Source organism: Pelophylax lessonae (genome assembly GCF_965119305.1).
Source record: "Pelophylax lessonae genome assembly, chromosome: 5".
Classification (NCBI taxonomy): Eukaryota; Metazoa; Chordata; class Amphibia; order Anura; family Ranidae; genus Pelophylax; species Pelophylax lessonae.
Window position 1 is genome coordinate 229,864,695 of NC_138772.1, and position 26,344 is coordinate 229,891,038.

The window sequence follows — 26,344 nt, forward strand, 5'->3', positions numbered from 1 at the left end:
TCACACGTACAAACACAGACTAGGCCCCGATTACAATTTTTTGTACCCTAAAGGCAGGATGAGGAAGAGGAGTAGGAGGAGTTCGGAACAGGAGGCAAACTGAAGCGCCCTGCAATCCTCGGCGGTGGAAGGAGATGCGCCAAACAAATTTAAAAAGGTGTATCTCACATGTACCGATACAGACTGTTCCGTAATTTAATTTTTTACACTCAAACAGGGTGTATATTGAATAGCGGAATAGAAAAATTTTTTACAAAACGGTGTATCTCACACGTACAAACACAGACTAGGCCCTGATTACAATTTTTTGTACCCTAAAGGCAGGATGAGGATGAGGAGTAGGAGGAGGTCCGAACAGGAGGCAAACTGAAGCACCCTGCAATCCTCAGCGGTGGAAGATGCGCCCCCAAAATTTGGAAGGTTTATCTCACACGTACCGATACAGACTATCCTGCAATTTAATTGTTTTTACCCCAAGGGTGTAGATTGAATAGCGGAATAGAAAATATGATATCAAAAGGAGTATGTATCTCACACGTACAGACCCAGACTAGGCCCCGATTACTATTTTTTGTACCCCCAAAGGCAGGATGAGGAGTAGGAGGAGTTCGGAACAGGCAGGAGGCACACTGAAGCACCCTGCAATCCTCGGCGGTATGAGATGCGCCCCAAAAATTGGAAAGGTGTATCTCACACGTACCGATACAGACTATCCCGCAATTTAATTGTTTTTACCCCAAAGGTGTAGATTGAATAGCGGAATAGAAAATATGATATCAAAAGGTGTATGTATCTCACACGTACAGACCCAGACTAGGCCCCGATTACTATTTTTTGTACCCCCAAAGGCAGGATGAGGAGTAGGAGGAGTTCGGAACAGGGAGGAGGCACACTGAAGCACCCTGCAATCATCGGCGGTATGAGATGCGCCCCAAAAATTGGAAAGGTGTATCTCACACGTACCGATACAGACTATCCCGCAATTTAATTGTTTTTACCCCAAGGGTGTAGATTGAATAGCGGAATAGAAAATATGATATCAAAAGGTGTATGTATCTCACACGTACAGACCCAGACTAGGCCTCGATTACTATTTTTTGTACCCCCCAAAGGCAGGATGAGGAGTTGGAGGATTTCGGAACAGGCAGGAGGCACACTGAAGCACCCTGCAATCCTCGGCGGTATGAGATGCGCCCCAAAAATTGGAAAGGTGTATCTCACATGTACCGATACAGACTATCCCGCAATTTAATTGTTTTTACCCCAAAGGTGTAGATTGAATAGCGGAATAGAAAATATGATATCAAAAGGTGTATGTATCTCACACGTACAGACCCAGACTAGGCCCCGATTACTATTTTTTGTACCCCCAAAGGCAGGATGAGGAGTAGGAGGAGTTCGGAACAGGCAGAAGGCACACTGAAGCACCCTGCAATCCTCGGCGGTATGAGATACACCCCAAAAATTTGGAAAGGTGTATCTCACACGTACCGATACAGACTATCCCGCAATTTAATTGTTTTTACCCCAAGGGTGTAGATTGAATAGCGGAATAGAAAATATGATATCAAAAAGTGTATGTATCTCACACGTACAAACACAGACTAGGCCCCGATTACTATTTTTTGTACCCCCAAAGGCAGGATGAGGAGTAGGAGGAGTTCGGAACAGGCAGGAGGCACACTGAAGCACCCTGCAATCCTCGGCGGTATGAGATGCGCCCCAAAAATTGGAAAGGTGTATCTCACACGTACCAATACAGACTATCCCGCAATTTAATTGTTTTTACCCCAAGGGTGTAGATTGAATAGCGGAATAGAAAATATGATATCAAAAGGTGTATGTATCTCACACGTACAGACCCAGACTAGGCCCCGATTACTATTTTTTGTACCCCCAAAGGCAGGATGAGGAGTAGGAGGAGTTCGGAACAGGCAGGAGGCACACTGAAGCACCCTGCAATCCTCGGCGGTATGAGATGCGCCCCAAAAATTGGAAAGGTGTATCTCACACGTACCGATACAGACTATCCCGCAATTTAATTGTTTTTACCCCAAAGGTGTAGATTGAATAGCGGAATAGAAAATATGATATCAAAAGGTGTATGTATCTCACACGTACAGACCCAGACTAGGCCCCGATTACTATTTTTTGTACCCCCAAAGGCAGGATGAGGAGTAGGAGGAGTTCGGAACAGGCAGGAGGCACACTGAAGCACCCCGCAATCCTCGGCGGTATGAGATGCGCCCCAAAAATTGGAAAGACGTATCTCAAACGTACCGATACAGACTATCCCGCAATTTAATTGTTTTTACCCCAAGGGTGTAGATTGAATAGCGGAATAGAAAATATGATATAAAATTGGTGATTTTTCAATAGCACATGTGAACACAGCAGTGTCTTATATCAGTCAGCTCTGCTGCAGGCTATGAAGGGAAAAAAAAAAGAAAATTCCCCTTTTAAGTTTGTAATTTTTAAATAGATTAGTACAGACTATGCCACAATTTAATTTTTTTAACCCAAAAGGGTGTATATTGAATAGTGGAATAGAAAAAAGTGTATACATTTTGAAAGCACTCAATAATAGCACATGTGAACACTACAGTGTATTATCACAGTCAGCAGCACTGAAGGAAAAACGCTGCACACAACTGACTGATAAAAAATATTTTTTTCTCCCTCCTCCTCAGCGGGCAAAAAGATTGTGTTCACACCACCCCACACACAGCAAAATCGATGTAGAACACTGACCCTGCCTATTCTCCAGCCTCGCCCTAAAATGATCGATAAGATCGGTCACTGCCGGCACTGCAAACCCCCCACACAGCAAAATCGATGTAGAACACTGACCCTGCCTATTCTCCAGCCTCGCCCTAAAATGCCCTAACAACTCGCCCTGCCTGCAGCACTTCGACCTGTCCCTGAATTCTTTTCGGACACAATATAATTTTTGACTGTCTGTCCCTAATCAGCAGCCAGCACGTATGATGTGTGCTCTGTCCCTGTACTACAGCAGAATGACGCAGCGGCGCTCGGTCTCGAACTTATAAAGACTTGGTCACATGCTTCAGATGGCCAATCACAGCTACTAATACATTTATAGGCATGGCTGGGATGGCTTAAGGCACACCAGTTAAACGCTTGTTGATTGGCTGTTGAAAGCCCGCCATTAAAAGCGCGCCATTACATACAAACCCGGAAATAAAATGACCGAACACGAATTTTAAACCCGAACATACAGTAAAGTTTTCGGGTTTAAAATTCGGGTAACAAAAATCCAATTATTCGGTACGAACACGAATAATACAGTCCGTGTTCGCTCAACACTAATGACAATCACTTTAATCAGAGGGTAAAAAAACACCAAACTTATCATAATGATGAGGTATTTAGAAAAGACTGTAAAAATAATTTTTACTCAACAATTATGCATTTTACATTCTTTATGCACAGGAACAATTACACTTGTCAAAAAATGTAGATATTATCCCCTTTGCAATTTAGGAACTGTAACAGGTGTTCCTTTTTTTGTTACAGATCCAATTTAGGTATTTTTATACTTGATAATTACTTGTAAGAACCACTAGATGTCACCCTTGGCTAGGTTTTATGTTTTTAATCCTTCCATGCATGAATGAGAAGTTCCCTGAAGAGAAACTGTCAAAATGCAGAATACTTGTAGAGACCATTTACACAGTAGTCTTGTGGTAATGTGCAGTACAATGCTCATAAGATGGACTTAAAAAAAAAATTACAACACATTGAAGCCCAACTCCTGCTATCACATTTATGTAGCAGTTACATCAACTGTTCTTTTTTTTTTTTTTGGAAACAAGGTTTAAACCATATAAATTGGTAACTGTTGGAAATAACCCCCAGCAGTGTTAAAGTTTGACCCCTGCCACTTATAATGCAGGTTGGCCTGGATGAAACTGTGGAGAAAAATTTAAATAAATGCAAAATAAAATAGAATATAAATAATGAATACTATTATTACAGGTATTAACTAGATGCAGTTACCAGAATGCAAAACAGGGAGGGTACAAATTTTGTGTTAAAAGCAGAACAATATCTCACTTAGGCTCCGTTTCCACTGCTGCGGCTACGAAGTCGTGCTACTTTTAGCACGACTTCGTAGCGAAAGTAAACTGCGGCTTTCAGTACGACTTGTCCCTCATTATAGAGGGAAGTCGCACTGAAGCCGGCTCAAAAGTAGTGCACGATCTACTTTTGAAGTCGCGGCAGTGGAAACGGGCCGAATTGAAATCAATGGCCTTTGACTTGCTGTGCGACTTGACATGTGTCAAGTCGCACAGCAAGTCGCACTAGTGGAAACCGGCACTTACAAGTAAGCAAGAATAATTGGTAACCTCAAGGGTATCAGCAGAGCAGTTCACAAAGGCACCCCGGATTTAGTAATAATGATTGGGCCTGTATGTGAAAATGCTTGCAGTGGCTCGCCGGACCCACTGGTACCATGACATGTACAGCCCAGTCTAAAGGGCCATACACACTATAAGATTTTCTGAAGACTTTTTCCTTTAGACTTACCAAAACCATATAATATGAGGTCAAACCTAAACACTTTCAATTTGTATGCAATCTAGCAGGCCCTTGCACTACATAGAAAAGGTAAATCTGAAGGAAATTCAACCACAAAAGTTGGATAGTGTGTATCCAGCTTTAGTCAGTAGAGTTCAATAGTGAGTTGGCCCACCCTTTGCAGCTTTAACAGCTTCAACTCTTCTAGGAAGGCAGTCCATAAGGTTTAGAAGTGTGTCTATGGAAATGTTTCACCATTCTTCCAAAAGTGCATTTGTGAGCATCAGGCCCTGATGTTGGCCGAGAAGGCCTGGCTTGCAGTCTCCACGCTCTAATTCATCCCAAAGGTGTTCTATCAGGTTGAGGACAGGACTCTGTGCAGGCCAGTCAAGTTACTCCACCCCAAACTCGCTCATCCATGTCTTTATGGACCTTTCTTAGTGCACTGGTGTGCAGTCACATTGGAAAAGGAAGGGGCCATCCCAAAACTGTTTCCACAAAGTTGGGAGTAGAAATTGTCTCAAATGTCCTGGTATGCTGACACCTTAAGGTTTCCCTTAACTAGAACTAAGGGGCAAAGCCCAACCCCTGAAAAGCAACCCCACACCATAATCCCCCCCTCCACCAAATGATTTGGACCAGTGCACAAACCAAGGTCCATAAAGGAAGGGGGAACTTGACTGGCCTGCACAGGGTCCTGACCTCAACCCAATAGAATACAGTTGGGATGAATTAGAGCAGAGACTGCTATAGCTGCAAAGGACGGGCCAACTCAATATTGAACCCTACGGACTAAGACTGAGATACAATTAAAGTTCATGTGCGTGTAAAGGCAGGTGTTCCAATTCTTTTGACAATATAGCATATAATTATTCATTCCTTTTTTTTACACAATGGGGTTGATTTACTAAAACTTGAGAGTGCAAAATCTGGTGCAGTTCTGCATAGAAACCAATCAGCTTCAAGTTTTTTTTTTTTTTTCAAAGCTTAATTGAACAAGCTGAAGTTATAATCTGATTGGCTACCAAGCACAGCTTCACCAGATTTTACACCCTCCAGTTTTAGTAAATCAACCCCAATATCTCCTTCCGAGAGAAAGCTAAATCTTCCCCTGTTGAGCCAGTAGGGGAAGAGGTATGTATGAAATAAGACATTTATTAAACAAATTATTGCTATATAGTCTAGGGCTGAAAATGCAAACGGGAAACAGTGACAAACTTTTGCTACACAGGCTAAGCAGTGTATAAAAACTATTATGTAAGGAAGAGGTATTTAAAAAAAAAAAAGATTACTCACTTGAAATCCCTCTGTGACAATCCTTGCAAAACCCCTTTGTTTTCTGATGTTCCACAAATGTGCTCCTGAGAGTCCCCTAATGGTCCATGTAATGTATAGCAAGCCACACAAACAAGGGAGGCAGTAAATTACATGTACAGTTGCGCAATAGTAAAATTCCTACATTTTATAAACCTTAATATCACTTTCAGCAAAAGTTCTTTGCCGATGTTGGACAAATTACATTACACATTAGAAAAGTTTTATTTTTGCAGCCAGGTCCTAGACTACAGAAACATAGAGAAAGAGACATTTCCCTCTTTACAATCAGTTTACTTTCAATTTCCACTGGGATACTGATGTTACGCTGCACCATTTTCCTCTGGCCAGCAGGGGGAGAGCTAAAGATAAGCAACACTTAGACTCCATTCACACCTAGGCGACTTAAATCGCGGGTGGAATCGTTGCGCTTCTGCCAGCGATTCCAAATCGCGACAAATTGCTGAACGCATTTAGGATGCCATTACTTCCTAATCGCGCTGCAATCGTGACAAATCGTGATGCTGTCGCCCAAAGGAAGCTCCTGCTTCTTTTTGAGTGTCAAGCTTCGTGCATTGCGATTTTCCAGCAATTGCAGACTGAAAATCGCAGCAAAATCGCACTGCAATTGGGATGCCAGTAAGAAGTAATGGCATTCCAAATGCGTCCCTCATTTTTCCGTGATTTGGAATTACGGCAGAATCGCGGCGATTCAAATCACCTAGATACTGAGGGCTCATGCACACTGCGGTTAAAAAAAAAAAAGCTGCTTTTACAAGCGTTTGAGCATTTATTTCTCTGCCTCTAATTAAAGACATCAATACAGGGCACTTGAAATCCTGGGGATTGTAGATACAAACAGCAGCCATGTAATACAGGAAATTACTTTTTAAACTGCAGATGCCAGTGTGCCCTGGGCAGCAAGAAGAATTATCAAAAGATTTTTTATTAAATTGCTGGGGAAGTGGGCTCTCTGGGTGCTGAGGAAAGCAAAAGGAGCACATCTGCTTTAGGCTGACAGACTGGTGAGAGGCCAGACTGGCAAGGTCCGAGACCCAGGGAGAAATGTCCCAGGCAGCGTAGCATAGACCACAGTGATCGACCTTGTATTGTTGCAGCAGGGAGACCAGAGTGTACTCTCACCCTCTTCTTCCCACCGCTGATTATCAGATGCATCTGGGAGAGGGAGGCCCCTTCCACAGCCAGAGTTCCCAGCTGTATTACAGGGACTGGTGAGAGGGATCATCACCCATCATTCTCACTGTTACCCGGAACTGCTTCACTGGAGACAGGATAATAAGTCTATCACAGCCATGCTGCACCTGAGCCATACCTATTCAGCATCTATACCACACCCATACAGCATCTATGCTGCACCTATACTAACTCTATAAAGTATCTACCTTGTACCTGTGCTGGAACTTTACTGTACCTATACTGTATGCAGGTTAACTGGGAATATCATTAAAGGATAAGTTCACCTTTTAAAAAAAATAAATAAATAAATGCACATCTTTATGCAGGTAAAAAAATGTGCATTGATATATTTTTTTTGGAGCCTGGAAAGCATTGCACCAACGATCTGCAGATTGGGGTGCAATGCAAGGCTCTTGCAGACTCTGTGTGTAAGCTGTTTGGCCGTACATCGTATGGTCAAGCAGTTACTCAATAACAGGAAGCATCAATGAACTACCACAACATTCAACAGAACCATGGTAGTTCATTGAAAACTAAAAGCCATCAGTCGCAAATGCTGTCAGTCCTTGTAGTATTTCTATTCACAGAACTCTGTGAATGAATGACGGTGTCAAGCCAGATTGTGACAGAGAGCAGGGGGAGAAGATTCTCCGCCACCTGTCACAACCGGAAGCTGGGGGGGAGGGGGTGCAGGGGTTTGGGGGATTTGTAACTGAACCCTGAATATAGAGTAGCGGTATCAAGGACTTGATAAAGCGCATAGCGCGAAACATGTAGTCATGGCAACCATATAGCTTGTGTTCCACCCTGGTTCCTGGTGTTTCCCTGCAAGTGGCGCCTGTCCGGCTGATGTTACCACTACGGAACTACAGCAGAGTCCTTTCATCCTCGCGCTGACTGGTTTCTGGCTTTGTGCACACTGCTCAGCGGTCCTGGGAGACTGACCTCCTCGCACTCGTGTTGCTTGCTGCCAGGTGCCCTTGTCCACTCCAGCCCAGGGGGATGTAAGCATAAAATGTACTTTGTTTTTCGTTTATCAATAACAATAAACTGTTAACCCTTTCTATACTGGATGTTCACCTGACTCCTTTATCCATTGCATCCCGGCGTGGTTCATGCGCTGCCTTCCTCATGTACTTTTGTCCATATCAGCACCCTTCCTATGCTCGTTGGCTAGCAGCAGAAAAACCGCTGGGGAGCCTCACAGGCTTATTTCTATCCCTCCACCCTAAAGGCACCCAAGGAGCGCCAAATTTGTGATTATTGCTTTGACTTCTGGACTGGACTTTTTCCTATGGCTGCCCTGGGTGCGAATCTATTTACTGAGCCATTAGTTGGCTAACAGCAGAACAAACCACTGGGGAGCCTCACAGGCTTACTTCTATCCCTACACCCTACAAGCATCCCAGGAGCGCCTGGTTTGTGATTACTACTCCACATTACTACCCTACTTAAACTACCCAAAGGCACCCTCTATCTCTCTCTCTCTCTCACCCGACTCTCTCACTCCCTTCCTCTTTCTCTCATCCCATCCCTCTCTCTTTCTCCCCCTCTCTCTCTCACCCTCCTCTCTCTCACCCCCCCTTCCCCCCTCTCTCTCTCTCTCTCACCCCCTTTCTCTCTCCCCCCCCCCCTCATCCCCCCTCTCTCTCTCTCGCTTGCTCGCTCTCACCCTTCCTCTCTCCCATCCTTCATCTTTTTCTCACCCCTCTCTCTTACCCCCTATCCCCCTCTCTCTCTCACCTCCCTCTCTCCCATCCCCCCTCTCTCTCAACCCCTTCCCACCCCCTCCCTCTTTCACCCCCCTCTCTATTTCGTTTAATTTGTTTCATTATTTGAATTGTTTTAAAAAAACAATTATTTGCATTTTCATTTTTATTTCCATAAAAAAGGCCAACCAAAATCCTCAGCACCAGGCCCATGATGCTCTTATTTGGCCCTGAACAGCTGGTATAGATAAAGTCCAATCGAATGGAAGGACTGTTGAGAAAAAAAATGCAAGATGAGTTATGACTGGGAATTATATGAATAATATTATCTTGCCTTTTTTTCATAAATTTTGCCTATAAATCAGCAACCCCAAAACATATGCCCCACAGGCATGTCATTGCACACCTGGGAAGCTGCTGTGCAGAGAGGAATCCTGTGCTGGGCACTGGAACACATCATCTGTCAATGCTCACAGGTATATTTGGATAGAGTGATCTTCTGCCCAATGGTATGTTATAGTGAAATGGTATGATTGCATAGTCCCAGCCGTGACAGAAGCAGAATGGGATATGGAGTTAAGTTACCAGTGTAAGTCAAAGTGATTCTTTTGATATCCCGCTGAAACCAGTGGGGGAAGGTGTGGGGAATCTGTCGTTGCTGACACTAGTGCCTGCAGAAGATAGGGGGATAGGCCTTGTAAGTTTATTATTTACACCGATACCAATAGTCAGGTGGGCGGTTATTTTATTACGCCCAGCTTTCACCAGAGCAGAAGCATTTTTTACTGCCACTGACCACAGACACAGGGGAATTTTTTACTTCCACTAACCATCAACACAGAGGCATTATTTTACTCCAACTGACCACTAATGCAGAGGCACTTTTTTTTACTCTTTCGTGGCTACATATGAAAGAAAATCGTTACTATTACTAGCCTCCAATATCAGGACATTTTTTTTACTCATAATAACCACAGTCCAGTCCCTAAAAAGTATGATGAATGGTGTACAGCAACTTTTTTTTAAAAAATGGATGCACCTTACTATAAATAGTATTACTAACTAGTTACATAATTAGACACTTGAAATATTTTTCTACACAAAAACAAGATGTATGTTTAATATTGTTTTAATAAAAGCTTATTGAAGCCCTCGCTCTTCCCCACAGTACTGTAGGAATAATGAAGAGACAAGGGTGTTTCAGCACTTCTAAGAACTACTCAACCAACGTTTTCTGTGTTATGGCCTCTTAGTGTGTATGCAGATGCATTGTTCTGGAGAAATTACAGTACACTAATATTAAAGAAGAAATGTCCCCTGACCCTGACCACTACTCCAATACCTCAAATTAACTATGGCACTATGGCTCCCAGATCTATCTGCAGTTCTGGTCTCCACCAGAGAGTGTCCCTCAGCAGCCAGAACCCAACATCATCTCATGCAATCAGTCATCACCTGATGCTGGTTGCAGGAAATGTATTTAATCCCTGTGCATGCTTTACCTCACTTCCTTGGTGTTGTCTCCATGTGCCCCTGACCCACGTTCCTGTGTTCCTGTATCCTGATCCTGGACTCTGATTCCTAACCCTGCAGCCTGATCCCGTTCTACCTGCTTACTCTGCCTCCTGTTACCCTCTCCCGGTCCTTTCTTGTTCCCAGCTCCCTCTGCTTGATCTCCCATCTATGACCCTGGCTCTGTTACGATTACGATTCATTTATCCTGTTTTCTGTATTTACTTGGCTTGGGCAGTTGTTTGTTGTGTGTCACTATTGTTTGGTTATCTGGTTTGATTTACACAGTCTTATAGTTTACTGGAGATGCGTTTGCATTTGTGTTATTGATTCACTTATTTTTAAATAAATTATAATATTCTGCACCTTACTTGTGCCTAATATTCTCTGTGGAAGTCCACACATTATTATTCACACCTGTTACTGACAGATAGGCTTCCAGCTATGCCAACTCAGAGACAATTGGACAATTAACAGCAGATACAGCCATGAATAAACTACCAGTTCACTGGCACTCAACCACAAATAATAAGGTGGGCCATACCCAGAACAGGTCTCTTTTTACATTTTTGACCAGGATGACCATCTTTAGGGCCAAGCAACCCAGTCAGCTGCTATGACTACCTCAAAACAGAAAAAGGGAAACAGTCATGAGTAAAAGTTTAAAGCATAATTTCACCTGAAAATGGAAGTTCTGCTTATCCTCCTCCTCCCTCCCTTCTCTCTTCTTATTGTAGATTGTTTTTTTTTTTTCAGGGATAGGGTACCAATTTCTGCCAGGTACCTGTTCCCAAATTCCGCTCTGCTCGCCTAGGTGAGCCCCCCCACCAGCAACCTCCTGGGACATGTTCAAGGTCACAGGTGACTGTGGGACTATTGAGAAAATGCAGCGCGTCTCTCTCATGCACAATTCCCACAATCAAGATGGCGGCACTAGGGACCCGAACGCCTGTGAAGAACCAGCCTGGGTGGTCTTATTATTAAAAGTTAGCAGCTACAGTATTTGTAGCTGCAGGCTTTTATTTATTTATTTGTTAACAAGACTGATAATCCACTTTAATGCCATCCCCTTAGAAGAGAGGGGATATATATAAGCAGCTGCAGGTGCTAACATGACATTGAATATGCTGGTTTTTCTTGAATGGGCAAAGATAAAGTGAATTTTATGTCTCAAAGTGTAAATTGTCAACATGTCAGGCTGTAAATGCAATCTCATTATATGCATAACTTTAAACTGTGGTGGTCAGTGGATAAAAAGCATGAGGACAAAAATGTGTTCCTGAGTAGAGCCCCCCCCCCCCCCCGCTTTTTGGACCTGAGAGATTCTGTGTAATTTCTGCAGTTTAACCACCTGCCGACCACCCGCTGCAGATTTACTGCGGCGGGCTTGCTTGGCTGCACGAAACGACATAGGGGTACGTCGGTCGCAGGAGTGGTGCTGGGGGGCGAGCGCACGCTGGCAGCGGTGCGTTCCACCCCCACTAGGCAGCGGGGATGCCGATCCACGAGACCGGCAGCTGCGTTTGCCACCAGGCACCCGCGATCGGTCCCCACTGAGAGAGAAGGACGGTCAGCTGTTGTTCTCTCTGAAATTATCACAGGACGCCTGTGATCCTTCTATATAGGATCACAGGTCTCTATGATCATTTCACAAGCCACGCCCCCCCCACAGTTAAAAAACACTCCCCTGGGCTCACATCTAACCCTTTGATCACCCCTAGGTTAACCCCTTCCCTGCCAGTGTCATTATTACAGTAACAGTGCATATGATCAGCACTGATTACTGTAGTAATGTCACTGGTCCCCCCCAAAAGTGTCAAAAATGTCAGTTTAGGGTCTGATCTGTCCGCCGCAATGTCGCAGTCCCACTAAAAATCGCAGATCGCCGCCATTACTAGTTAAAAAAAAATTAAGAAATAAAAATGACATAAATCTTTCCCCTAGTTTGTAGATGCAATAATTTTTGCGCAAACCAATCAAAATACGCTTATTGTGATTTTTTTTTTTACCAAAAATATGTAGCGGAATACAAATTGGCCTAGAAGGATGAAAAATGTTGATTTTAAATTTTGTTTGGGGAATGTTATATAGCAGTGTGAAAATTATTGTTTTTTTTTTTTCTTTCAGAATTGTTGCTCTTTTTTTGTTTATAGCGCAAAAAAATAAAAATCGCACAGGTGATCAAATACCACCAAAAGAAAGCTCTATTTGAGGGGGAAAAACAGGACATCAATTTTATTTCGATACAGTGTCGCACGACCACGCAATTTTCCGTAAAATAACGCAGTGCCGAATCGCAAAAAATGGCCTGGTCATTAAGGGGGCAAATCCTTCCTGTCATATGTGATGTGATAATGAATGTTTCCGAAAGTCAGAAGCACTTTTTCCCCCTTTGTTCTTTTTGTTTGTGTTTTTTTATTTTTGTGTATTTATTCTGTATTTGTGTATTGTTGATTTACATTTTTGATTAAACTTTTTTACATTTTTTTTATTTAAAAAAAAAAAACCCCATAAAGTAATAAGACTTAATAATAGACCATTTCAGGTTCAGAATGATTTAAAAAGTGCTTCTGTAACCATCAGGAGCTTTTATGATGCTCATAGTACCCTTTCAACCACTCATTTGTTCCTATAAACAACATACAAAAAAAAAAAAAAAAAACATATTTATTAACATTTTTGCATTAGCTTATACAAACGCTGATCATTTTCATAACCAAGCAATGGTGATACTTAAAATATGTATAAGAAAAAAAAAAATGAATAAAACAGTTTCTACACAGCTTTCTACAACTTGGTTATTACATTGTATTTTTCTCATAATAACGTTTACAAGATCAGCTATGTACTAATAGCTAAAAAACAATATTGTAGGGCACATACCTCCTCCATGGCTTTGACACAGGTAAGGAAATCTCCATACATTTCCAAGTCCTACACAAAAGCCTATACAGGTAAGCATATACTGTGCTTTGTTATCCCATTGTGGTCTGTCGCCTGCCTCTTTTTCTTCTAGTATTTCAAGCTCCTCATATGTTTGTATCCTGCTTTCCAGGTCAGGGTTTGGTAGCACAAGCTTCACCATGATGTAATGAAGGTCACTTTCTTGTTACATACGTGGATGAAAGAGCACAAATGGCCAGTCTGATGGTTAATGAAAGTGATGACTCTCAATGTGAGCAGATGGTATTTATAGTAAACCTTTGGCACTCATCTGAAAAAAGCACCACCTAAAGCAGAAAGAAGTGTCAGCAAAACTTTAAGTAAATGAGCTCTTATAATTATTAATGCCTTATCAGTATCAGTCAAGTTTAAAGAGCTGTCCTTTTTTTATTGCTTTTCTCAATGGCTCTGAAAAAAAACAAAACACAAATGTTTCTCTACTTGTGTGACGGAGAATATAGCATATAGAAGTGAATTTACACTGAGTATCATGCTGTAATCATGTTTACAGTCTGATAACGTTTCCAGTTATAAAACAGATTGTAGAAGTGAAAAATTAATAGATGTGTGTTTCTAACAAAGTAAACATTTTTAGTAGAGACGAGTGAATAAATCTTCAAAGTTTAAACTTTTACTTTGGGACTGGACTGGTTCACTGCCAACTAAAGTGGGGTACACACTAGTAGAAAATCTGCCGAAAATTCCCGCCCGATGTGAAATCGTACGATTTTCGGCTAGTGTGTACACAACTTTCAGCAGCCGATGCCGGCATTTTCAACGAAAAAAAACGGAGGGACAAACACCAAAATTTTTTTTGTCCGTCCCCAGACGACCGATTTTCGTTTGATGTGTATGCAGTACGTCCGTGAAAAATCGAATACGAAAGACCGCACATGATCTGAAGTTGCTGACAACCCGGAAGTCTAGGAACAAATGTGCCAAAAAAAGAAAAATGGGGCGAGAAATTTCGTGAACATTTATGCACTGTCAACTAAAAACGGTGATGAACGCTGAGAAGACAGAGAAAAATTGGAGGATATTTCGTCCGATTTTCGTCAAGTGTGTACGGCCCTTTGGATTTTGGAATAATCCGTTCCTTTTTTGTTTGTTTATTGTTCTTTGTTGTATTTAACCTCTTAACCTGTGTTACTTTACTGGCAATTGTGTGGTCATGTAACACTGTACCCAAGACTGATTTATGTCCTTTTTTCCCACAAATAGAGCTTTCTTTTGGTGGCATTTGATAACCTCTGCGTTTTTTATTTTTTGCGCTATAAACAAAAAAAGAACGACGGTTTTGAAAAAAAAATGTTCTGTTTCGTTCACTGACGACACTCCATGTCTTCTTAGACCCTTGGGGTTATGCTGCTCTCTTTTCAGGAGTAGGACTAAGTGGAAACAATTTTGGCTAGGCCCCTGAGGTAGTCCCAGGGGGTGTACCATCACTTCCTGCTATAGGACTTCAGTTTTTTCTGCCTAGTCAGGAGTACGGACCTGGCTCCCTGCTGGAATCTGCAGTCCTGGCATTGTTCCTTTTTTAAATGGAATTTTTTCTTTTCTCTTTGTTATTTTCCGTTCCCGTGTGAACTACAAAAAAAAAGGAGAGGGTTGGGACTTTGAATGAGAGTCATGATAATATATGTATTGCACAAATGATGACAAGCTGGTAAGGCCTCTCCAAATTCATAAATTTGACAGACAACAGTGCTGATTCCAGAAAATAGTACAATATTGGATATGTTCACATCATATAGGATTCAGATTCCAAGTAATTAAATAGTTGAGTGTGTGGTAAACATCATAACCTCTTTCATTGGTTCTGGCTTATTACCACCAGCCTGGATGCTTTTTTCTCCTCCCTTCCAAGGTTCTCCTCACCTCATTTTTTATGCTTTTTATTGGGTATTTGGTATTACTCTTTCCTAACTGCACCATTTGTTTTTCCATGTATTCTCTGGCATGCAGTCTGATTTCTCATACATCCCTCCATCCTATTTTTCACACTCATATTATACCCACTCTTCATTCTTTCATCACACTCCGCTCAGGAGTATTATGACACCTTAATTTGTATACAATTATCTATATTTTTACAAATTTACTTATATATATATTTATATATTATACCCCTTTTCTACAGATATTGTATACGCTTATTTGCACATGGCTTGTCACCTCATATACCCTAGCCCATACTCACCACTTGTGCAACGTGTTCCATTTATCCGCCTTCCTGTGCACCCTCAGCTCCCATGGGGGACATTCAGAGCCCATACAGCTTCAGTGCCATCAATTCAGAGCTGTCACGTAAGTGTTGGGGAGTAATGGGGGCCTTTTTCCCCTGTTCCCCCCTCTCTTCCCCTCATTCAAATTGGCATTCATTAACATGGTCCTTTTTCCTTACTCATATATTTTCTTTAGATTTTTTACCAACATCTACTCCTGATGAAGTGGCAATGTGCGTCTACGAAACGCGTTAAGAGGTTATGATGTTTACCACACACTCAATTATTTTATTACTTGGAATCTGAATCCTATATGATGTGAACATATCCAATATTGTACTATTTTCTGGAATCAGCACTGTTTTCTGTCAAATTTATGAATTTGGAGATGCCTTACCAGCTTGTCATCATTTGTGCAATACATATATATTTATCATGTTTGTTATATATTTGTCATGTACCAATAAATGTATTTTACCTTCCCTGTCAGCCTATCATGACTCTCATTCAAAGTCCCAACCATCTCCCTTTTTTTTGCATATCGATTAGGGATGGAGGTGCACGCAAATCCCACTGTGCTCCTCATGTAAAGTCCCAAACTCCCCCCCTTTTTTCTGTGTGAACTACAATCAACCTGTTCCTGCGTAAACTACAATAAACAACTGGACAACGCACTGGATATCTTAGATCCTTATGGTCTTTCCAGTCTGGCCTGCAAGCGCGATCCAACTATTAGCTCCGCGCTAGGTTGGCCGCAACATAGCCCCACTGGACGGGGGCTGGTCAGCGAGTGAAACACCTTGCGAGGTCGCACAGCCCTGGTTGCGACAGCAGTCATGATCAGAGTAGCATCTTGGGCCGCAGCACCCCCATTCCAAGATGGTACAGTGGACTGCCGGGAGTGGTGCTCGTCTGATGCCAAGGTGTGGTGAGTAGTGTCCCCCCTCTTTCTCTGGGAATTACTGGGGTGATCGCGGGTCCTCCCTGGGTATGGTAGGCCCCCCTGTGTCCTTACTCCCCTCACATTTTCCCCCCTCTCCCTAGCAGGGTTTCCCCTGCATTCATCGTCCTCCTCTGCCCCTGTCCCCTCCCCTAGTACCCCCTTTTGGGGTGCACGGGTGTTTTTTGGGGTGGGGGGTCTAAATTGGTGCCGGGCCGGAGGGTGGTAGGAATGTGCCCCTGGCAGCCCCCTTTGCGCTGGGGACTGCCCCCTGGTGGACTATTTCTTTGCTGTGGTCCAGTGGGGTCCCGGGTTCCGAGTGGTGCCGCCATTTTGCAATGGATGGTTTTCACTAGCCTCGGTGGCCATGTTTGTGTAGTCCGGCGGCCATGTTTTGGGTTTCCCTTTGTAATCTATAGCGGCAGCCATTTTCTTGTAGTCCGGTACAGTGACATGCAGCCTCTAGTGTCGGTACTTCCTCTTCCTCTTTGATCGCAGTGTAGTAGGCTGTTTGGCGCTCTCCAGCTCTGGGGTGGTGAGTCTCTGTGGGTATACGATCTTTCCTTTGCTATATACAATGTAAGTGCGCTGATACTTGTGGTGCTCCGAGTGGTGTGCAGGGTTTTTTTTAAAAACCTTTTCTTTTGTGCACAGTGCGGCTCTGATTTAACCATGGAGCCCCTGGAACGTGTATCACCACCTGGCCCACTCCTTGAAGCTGCAGGACCCTCTGGGTCTCAGCCTGCCCTGGCGGCCATGATGGTGGCCTTGCAGTCACTTGTGTCAAAGGTTGATATGGCCCTGCAAGGGCAACCTAGAAAGAAGCCCCCCCCCCCCCCGCCTTCACCTGTATCCTCTGCCTTCTCAGAGTCTGAGGTGGATTTGGCTGCCGCAGATGTGAGTCAGCCCACTGGGTCTGCGTCCACGCACCCTAAGTGCTCTAACAGTGAGGATGAATCCTCCTCCTCTGCAGCCGCGCATGAAAAAGCATTGGTGGATGCATTGATTGTGTCAGTGCGGGAAAATTTAGAGTTGGAGGACTCAGCTAATGCTGAGTCAGCGACGCCAGTGCAGTCTGGCACCCTCAGGTCTTCCAAGGTTACTAAGGTGTCCCCTTTCCTGCCTATTTTGACGAGAATGTCACTAGTCAGTGGCATTCCCCAAAACACATGGTTGGAATACCTAAGCGTTTTGCTAGGAGATATCCCTTTGAGGAGTCTCACCTGAAGAAACTAACGGTTCCACCGTGGTGGACTCTCAGGTTTCCAGGGTAACTAAGGCCAAACTTTTGTCGGTGGAGGATTCTCCATCCTTTAAGGATCCTGTGGACAAGAGAGCTGCGGCTCTGGTCCGTTACCTTTTCACCATGGCAGATTCAATGTTTAGGCTGGTGTTTGCTATCACCTTGGTATCCCAGACATTAACGGAATGGGTAAAGATTTTATACCAGGATCTGGAAGGGGTCAACACCCTCCTGAGCTGGCGGAGCTGGCAGATCAGTTGATCCAGGGGCTACAGCACATTTGTGATGCATCTTTGGATTCGGCCCCCTTGGCTGGCAGGGTATCTGTGACGACAGTGATTCTTCGCCGCATGATCTGGTTGAAGTACTGGTTGGCCGACCAGGCTTCTAAAAAGGTGCTGACTGATCTACCTATTGTAGGTGACCGTTTGTTCAGTGCCTACAAAAAAGGAGATCATTAAGGGCCTTATGGGAAGTAAGAGTACCTCGTCGTAAACATGGTTGTTTTTTCTCAGCTCATAAGCGGCCCTTTCGTCCCGAAAAGGTTTCAAGATCCACTTTGCGGGAGACTCCAAGAGACCCTGGAATGGTAAGTCGAAAGCTGGTACTACTGGTTCTGCAGACAAGCCTTCCCCAGCCTGAAGGGGCGCCCTCGCCCACATCTGGGGTGGGGGGGGTGGGCGTCTTCGCTTCCTTCTGGACCCATGGACCTTGCTCATTCAGGACAAATGAGTCCACGAGTTGATTTGGTTTGAATACAAGATCGAGTTTCGATCCTTGCCTCCGGCGAGGTTCTTTCCTTCCAACTTATGCCCGTTTCACGATCAGCTGCAGGGCCTCTATGGGGCAGTGCAGGACCTGTTGGCACAAGGAGTCATTGTGCCGGTTCCAGAGTCGGAACGTTTTTTAAGGTTTTTTTTTAAATCTGTTTACCGTTCCCAAGAAGGAAGACATGGTTCACCCAATCTTGGACCTCAAGACTCTGAACCACTTTGTGCGGGTTCAGAAATTTTGGATGGAGTCCACCCGCACGGTAGTGGCTTTCCTTCATCAAGGGGATCTTCTGGCTTTGTTTTGACGTGGGCGAGGAGCATTATCAATTCCTGGCATTACCTTTTGGTCTCGCTTCAGCTCCTAGGGTGTTCATAAAGGTTTTGGCCTGGGTGTTGGCCTTGCTTCAGCAGAAAGGGATTGTGGTACTAGGACGATCTGCTTCTGTGTGCAGAGTCTTCTTTGGCTCTGGGAGTCGACTTGGACTCTACAGGAGTTTGGATGGACACTGAATTTTCAGAAATCGGCTTTGACTCTGTCCACCAAGCTGGACTACTTGGGTCTGACGCTGGATTCAGCGTCGGTCCGGGTGTTTCTTCCACGCGAAACCTGTGAAGTTGCAGGATGCGATTTGGCTCTGTTGTCCAACCATCAGTCATCGCTCAGAACTTGCATGCAAATGCTGGGTCTGATGGTTTCCACCTTTGAGGCGATTCCGTTTGCTCAGTTCCATACCAGACCACTGCAAAGAGACATTCTGGCCAAATGGAACAAGGATCCACTGTTGCTGGACGATCTGATCCCGTTGAGTCGGGGTACGAGGGGGTCTTTGATATGGTGGCTCCACTCCCCGGCGCTTCGCCTGGGAAAATACTTTCTTCCCCTGTATTGGGCAGTGATTTCCATGGATGCAAGTCTGTCCGGGTATGGAGGTGTCTTGGGAGTATCCTCGGCCCAAGGTATTTGGACTCGAGAGGAGTCCAGTCTGCCAATCAACATACTGGAGATTCGGGCAATCAGACTTTGTCTGTCTCAGTGGACGGATCATCTGCAGGGATGCCCAGTGAGGATACAATCGGACAATGCTAAGGCGGTGGCATATGTCAATCATCAAGGGGACACAAGGAGTGCCCTGCCAGCTCGGGAAGTAGCCGGCATCCTGAGGTAGGCAGAACTATATGTTCCTACCCTCTCTGCTGTGCACATTCCGGGGGTAGAGAATTGGCAAGTAGACTATCTCAGTTGGCAGACGTTGGATCAGGGAGAATGGTCTCTTCAACTGGAGGTGTTTCATCAGCTGTGTCTCTGGTGGGGGACCCCCGATGTGGACCTGTTGGCCTCCCGTCTCAACAAGAAGGTGCAGAGGTTCATGTCAAGGTCCTGGGATCCTCTGGCCGAAGGCGCAGATGCCCTGGTGGCCCCTTGGGGTAGGTATCGTCTGATTTACGCTTTTCCTCCAATACAATTTCTGTCAAGACTGCTATGCAGAATCGAGGTAGAAGGGATTCCAGTCATCCTGGAGGCTCCAGACTGGCCTCGCTGGCCCTGGTACCCAGGCCTGGTAAGTCCGGTAGCAGATGTCCCCTGGAAACATCCTCTCAGGGAAGATCTTCTGTCTCAGGGACCAATCTTTCATCCTGCTTTACAGTCACTGGCTTTAACGGCCTTGCTATTAAAAGCTAGGTGCTGAAGGACAGAGGGCTGTCGGAGTCGGTGATTCCTAAGCTGCTGAAAGCTAGGAAATCTACTTCCAGGAAGGTTTGTCATCGAGTTTGGAAGGCGTACATTACTTGATGTGAGTCTCAGGGGGTTTCTTCCTGTTCCTTTTCTGTGTCTCACCTGTTTCTACAACTAGGTGTAGATCAACATTTGGCTCCGGGCACCATCAAGGGCCAGATTTTTCCAAAGGTCATTGGCGGCGAGGTTTTTGGTTCACACTTTTGTGCAGGGAGTTTGCCATCTGGCTCCTTCAGCGCGATCCCTAGTACCTCCGTGGGATCTCAATTTGGTACTGTCGGTACTTCAAAAGCCTCCTTTTGAAAACATTTTTTAACTTCCTTTGCTCACTCTGTCGCAGAAGGTTTTTTTTTGGAGTTGGCTGGGTTCTCCTGTTGGTCACCTTATCTAGTGGTTCACAGGGACAAAATGGTGTTACGATCCTGTCAGGCATTCCTTCCTAAGGTTGTCTCGGGGTTTCATTTGAATAAAGATATTGTGTTGCTGTACTTATGTCCTAAGCCGAAACATTCTACAGAAATTGCTCTACATTCCTTGGGTGTAGTCAGGGCAATTTGGATGTACCTGGCAGTGACTGGGTCAATTCGGAAATCTGATTCTTTGTTTGTTCTTACGGATGGACCTCGTTAGGGGCAGGTCGCATCTGTTGTGACCATTTCCGGATGGATCAGGCAGACTGTGGTGCAGGCCTATTCTATTAAGTGTCAGGTTCCTCCTTTCCCTGTCAAGGCGCATTCTTTCAGGGCGCTTAGTGCCTCCTGGGCCTTCCATCATCAGGCGTCAGCGGTTTAGATGTGCAATGTGGCTATGTGGTCGTCTGTACACACATTCACAAGGTTTTATAAGGTGGATGTACTTGCATCTTCGGATGCTGCTTTTGCCTGCAAAGTTTTGCAGGCTGCGGTTGCAGAGGCTCCCATCTCTTGAGGGTGTATTTTTTTCCTGGTGGTGAGCTCCAGTTGTTCCTGGTTGAGTTCCTGTTTTACCTGGTTGGCTATGTTTAGCCTTGTTGGGAATTATATATATTGCTGTGTTTTTCCCACCCATCATGTTGATACTGCTTTGGGACATCCCAAGGGTCTAAGAAGACATGGAGCTGTGTCTGTCAGTGAACGAAAGAGAAAACTGGATTTTTGCCTTACCGTTAAATCCTTTTCTCCGAGGTTCACTGACGGACACAGCACCCGCACCTCTGTTGAGATGAGTTATGTATTCTTCTGACACTGCTTGTTACAAACTGAAGTTCTTAAGTAAGAAGTGATGGTATACCCCCTGGGACTGCCTTAGGGGCGTAGCCAAAATAGTTTCAACCTAGTCCTACTCCTGAAGAGAGAGCAGCCATGTGTCCGTCAGTGAACCTCAGAGAAAAGGATTTTACGGTAAGACAAAAATCCAGGTTTTTACTTTCTGCTATGAAACATATTCAATTAAAAAATAGAAAAAAAATCAAATTTCTTCATCAATTTAGGCCAATATATATTCTGCTACATATGTTTGGTAAAAAAAAAATCCCAATAAGCGTATATTGATTGGTTTGTGCAAAAGTTATAGCGTCCACAAACTATGGGATATTTTTATTTATTTTTTTACTAGTAATGGTGGCGATCAGCAACTTATAGTGGGACTGCGATACTGCGCCGACATTCTGACACTGGCAGACACTTCTAACACTTTTTGGGGACCAGTGACACTATTACAATGATCAGTGCTAAAAAATATGCACTGTCACTGTACTAATGGCACTGGCTGGGAAGCGGTTAACACCAGGGGTGATCAAAGGGTTCACTGTGTACCTAACCTGTGTTTCTGTGTACTGTGGGAGGTGTTTTACTAGGGAAGACATGTATCCATGTTCCTGCTTTGCAGAGACACAGGATTAATGCCTTCCCTCTGACAGAATGGCGATCTGCCTTGTTTACAACCCAAAAGATCCGGATCCTGTATATATACTGTATCTCACAAAATTGAGTACACCCCTCACATTTTTGTAAATATTTTATTATATTTTTTCATGTGACAACACTGAAGAAATTACACTTTGCTACAATGTAAAGTAGTGAGTGTACAGCTTGTATACCAGCGTAAATTTGCTGTCCCCTCAAAATAACTCAACACACAGCCATTAATGTCTAAGCTGCTAGCAACGAAAGTGAGTACACCCCTACGTGAAAATGTCCAAATTGGGCCCAAAGTGTCAATATTTTGTGTTGCCACCATTATTTCCCTGCATTGCCTTAACCCTCTTGGGCATGGAGTTCATCAGAACTTCACAGGTTGCCACTGGACTCCTCTTCCACTCTTCCATGACGACATCACTGAGCTGTTTGAGGATGCCCCACAGATGCTAAATAGGATTTAGGTCTGGAGACATGCTTCACCTTTACCCTCAGCATCTTTAGCAAGGCATTGGTCTTCTTGGAGGTGTGTTTGGGGTCATTATCGTGTTGGAATACTGCCCTGCAGAACAGTCTCTGAAGGGACGGGATCATGCTCTGCTTCAGTATGTACATGTTAGCACTCATGCAGCCCCAGACCATGACACTCCCACCACCATGCTTGACTGTAGGCAAGACACACTTGTCTTTGTACACCTCATCTGGTTGCCATCACACACGCTTGATACCATCTGAACCAAATAAGTTTATCTTAGTCTCATCAGACCACAGGACATGGTTCCAGTAATACATATCCTTAGTCTGCTTGTCTTCAGCAAACTGCAGGCTTTCTAGTGCATCATCTTTAGAAGAGGCTTGCATAGTCTTGGCCATGCAGACCAATTTGATGCAGTGTGCGGCTTATGCTCTGAGCACTGACAGGCTGACCCCCCACCTCTTCAACCGCTAAAGCAATGCTGGTAGCAATCATACGTCTATTTCCCAAAGAAAACCTCTGGATATGATGCTGAGCACGTGCACTCAACCCCTTTGGTCGACCATGACGAGGCCTGTTTTGAGTGGAACCTGTCCTGGTAAACCGCTGTATGGTCTTGGCCACCATGCTGCAGCTCAGTTTCAGGGTCTTGGCAATCTTCTTATAGCCTAGGCCATCTTTATGTAGAGCAACAATTCTTTTTTTCAGATCCTCAGGGAATTCTTTGCCATGAGGTGCCATGTTGAACTTCCAGTGACCAGTATGAAAGAGTGAGATCGATAACACCAAATTTAACACACCTGCTCCCCATTCACATCTGAGACCTTGTAACACTAACGAGTCACATGATACCGGGGAGGGAAAATGGCTAATTGGGCCAAATTTTGACATTTTCACTTAGGGGTGTACTCACTTTTGTTGCCAGTGGTTTAGACATTAATGTCTGTGTGTTGAGTTATTTTGAGGGGACAGCAAATTTACACTGGTATACAAGCACTCACTACTTTACATTATAGCAAAGTGTCATTTCTTCGGTGTTGTCACATGAGAAGATATAATAAAATATTTACAATTTTTCACTTTTGTGAGATACTGTATGTAATGTTCGCAGAGGTGCCGTCCTGTAGCAGTAAAACTGCTATAGGGAGGACCTTAAATGGTTAATCTATAACTAAAGCCAAAACTTTTTTAGTTTTGGATAGAGTGCAGAGCATTTAAAACACAATTAAAAATTGTCGTTTTTGATAGGGATCCAATTATTAAAAAAAATTATTGAAAAAAAAATGAGCTTTCTTTGGATTTGTCTGGGGGGTCTAAAAAGTGTACCTGTGAAGTTTCAGCTCTGTAGCATGTCCAGAACCAGAAAAAAAAGATAATTTTTCAGTAGCGCAGGGACCCTCCTTTCACACCTATATGTGTGTATGTGTATATATATATATATACATATATATATATATGTATATATATATATATATATATGTGTGTGTGTGTATATATACCCCTATACAGAAGTTCAGATGTCATGCCTGCCTCCAAAGACGCCCAAAAAACGCCCAATAAACACCTGAAACAAAAACGCCCAGGTGTGAAAGGAGCGTAACCCTATCCCTGCGCTACTGAAATTCTAAGAAAAAGTATCTTTTTTTTTTTTCTGGTTCTGGACATGCTACAGAGCTGAAACTTCACAGGTACACTTTTTAGACCCCCCAGACACTAAATCCAAAGAAATCTCATTTTTTTTTTTCTTTCAATAATTTTTTCAACAATTGGCTCTCTATCAAAAACGACAATTTTTAAGAACTTTTTTTTTTTGTGATTAATAGTCCCTGGGGCATGACCCAGAACCCTAAGCACTTTTTAGGGGCATTTATTGGGTTTTAGGGCTTCAAAATGGTGTTTTTTGATTCCATATATATATATATATATATATATATATATATATATATATATATATATACACACACATATATTTATATATATATATATATATATATATATATATATATCAAAAACGACAATTTTTAAGAACTTTTTTTGTGTGAAAAATAGTCCCTGGGGCATGACCCAGAACCCTAGGCACTTTTTAGGGGCATTTATTGGGTTTTAGGGCTTCAAAATTGTGTTTTTTGATTATATATATATATATATATATACACACATATATATTTATATACTGTATATATCTCTATCAAAAACGACAATTTTTAAGAACATTTTTTTTGTGTGAAAAATAGTCCCTGGGGCATGACCCAGAACCCTAGGCACTTTTTAGGGGCATTTATTGGGTTTTAGGGCTTCAAAATGGTGTTTTTTGATTCTATATATATATATATATATATATATATATATATATATATATATATCTATCTACATTACGGTCACCCTGACATGGAAGAGTTCGGTCACCCTGGCATAGCAGAGTCAGTTCACCCTAAACTACACTACGGTCACCCTGACACTAAAACTTTCCCTACAAAAACTCGATTATTGAATCTAACTATAGTGGTATATAGTACCGTAACTACACTGCATATCCCTTTCCTCACACTAATAATTGCAAAATGACACTGGAGCAGCAGGAGTAACAGAAATGCTTCCACTCTATTGCACAGCTTCTCTATTACAGTGCTAGAGATTTTGCGGGGCTATGTTATATACTGGGGGGCGTATGGGGGGCGTATTCACTCCTGATTGACCTCTGGACCCCCTAGTCACTCCAATGGGCTTTTACTGATGTTTCTGGGCCAATCACAGACTTTTAAAGCCCAGTTCCTGTCCCATTTCATTTTGGGCAGTTCTGGTGGCCGAATTCCGAACTTTTACCGCAAAAAGTTCGGAATTCGGCCGAATTTCGAACAGCCAAAGTTCGGGTCGAACCGATGGTCGACCCGAACCGTTCGATCATCCCTAATCATGAGGTGACATAGGGGTTGATTTACTAAAGGCACATTAGTGTGCACGGCGTAGTTGCAAGGAAAATGTAAAAAAAAAAAAAAAAAAACAGCATTTTTGCTTGCACACGATTGAATGATTCATTGATGACTCATTTCAGAGCTTTCCCTCAGATCTAGCGCAACTGCTCTTGCAGTACACTTACAGTGCACTTGCAAGTATACCTATAGTGCACATACTATTTTCCTTTACAGTAGTAAATCAACCCCACAGTCACCACTTTGTATATAGCAGTTTAAAGTGGAACTTCTGCTTATCTGTCTCCTCCACCCCTCCGGTGCCACATCTGGCACCTTTCGGGGGGGGAGCGGGTACCTGTTTTTGCCCGGTACCCTGTCCCCACTTTCATCGGATCTCGCCATAGCAAGGTACGTCAGCAGTCCGGCCCTCCCTCCTCCTCCTTCCCCTGCTTTCTGGCTAGTAACCGAGCGCAGTGCGCTTCGCACATGTGCAGTAGGGACCCGACCAAGGCTTCACTGCCGGGTACCCTTACCGGCAATGGCGGCGGCAGCATCCGACAGCAGATGGAAACATCATCCACAGTGCTGACAACACTGGTTTCCAGGACAGGTAAGTCTCCTAATATTAAAAGTCAGCTGACTTTAAATTTTTGGAGGGGGAGGCAGAAACACGGCTTTAAACATACCCTGTTACTAATGGCGCTGGGGCAATTTTTCGAATGAAGTGATTCAATTTCCTCCCATCTCTGACACTTCTAGGAATGTCGGATGGTTTCTGCTTCTGACATAGCAGTGTTCCGTCTTAATGTTCTGATATCATCAGCTGCAAGGTGAGCCTTGCACAATTTAAAAAGGCAGCACACTGCATGCAGACAACTCCTGACAGCAGACACTGGAAGATGCAATGCAAACAATCCAGCCATAGAAAT

The 26,344-nt window shown here is 43.7% G+C and overlaps 1 protein-coding gene across 1 annotated transcript in view; it reads right to left on the bottom strand.

Moving 5' to 3' along the window:
• The window catches only part of SLC6A19 (solute carrier family 6 member 19), a 156,063-nt gene that overhangs the window by 97,958 nt on the left and 31,761 nt on the right, over positions 1 to 26,344 (bottom strand). Inside the window, exon 2 of the mRNA XM_082258406.1 lies at positions 13,158 to 13,504. Coding sequence (XP_082114532.1) covers positions 13,158 to 13,359 — 202 coding nt within the window. The 5' untranslated portion in view covers positions 13,360 to 13,504. The remainder of the gene's footprint in view (positions 1 to 13,157; positions 13,505 to 26,344) is intronic.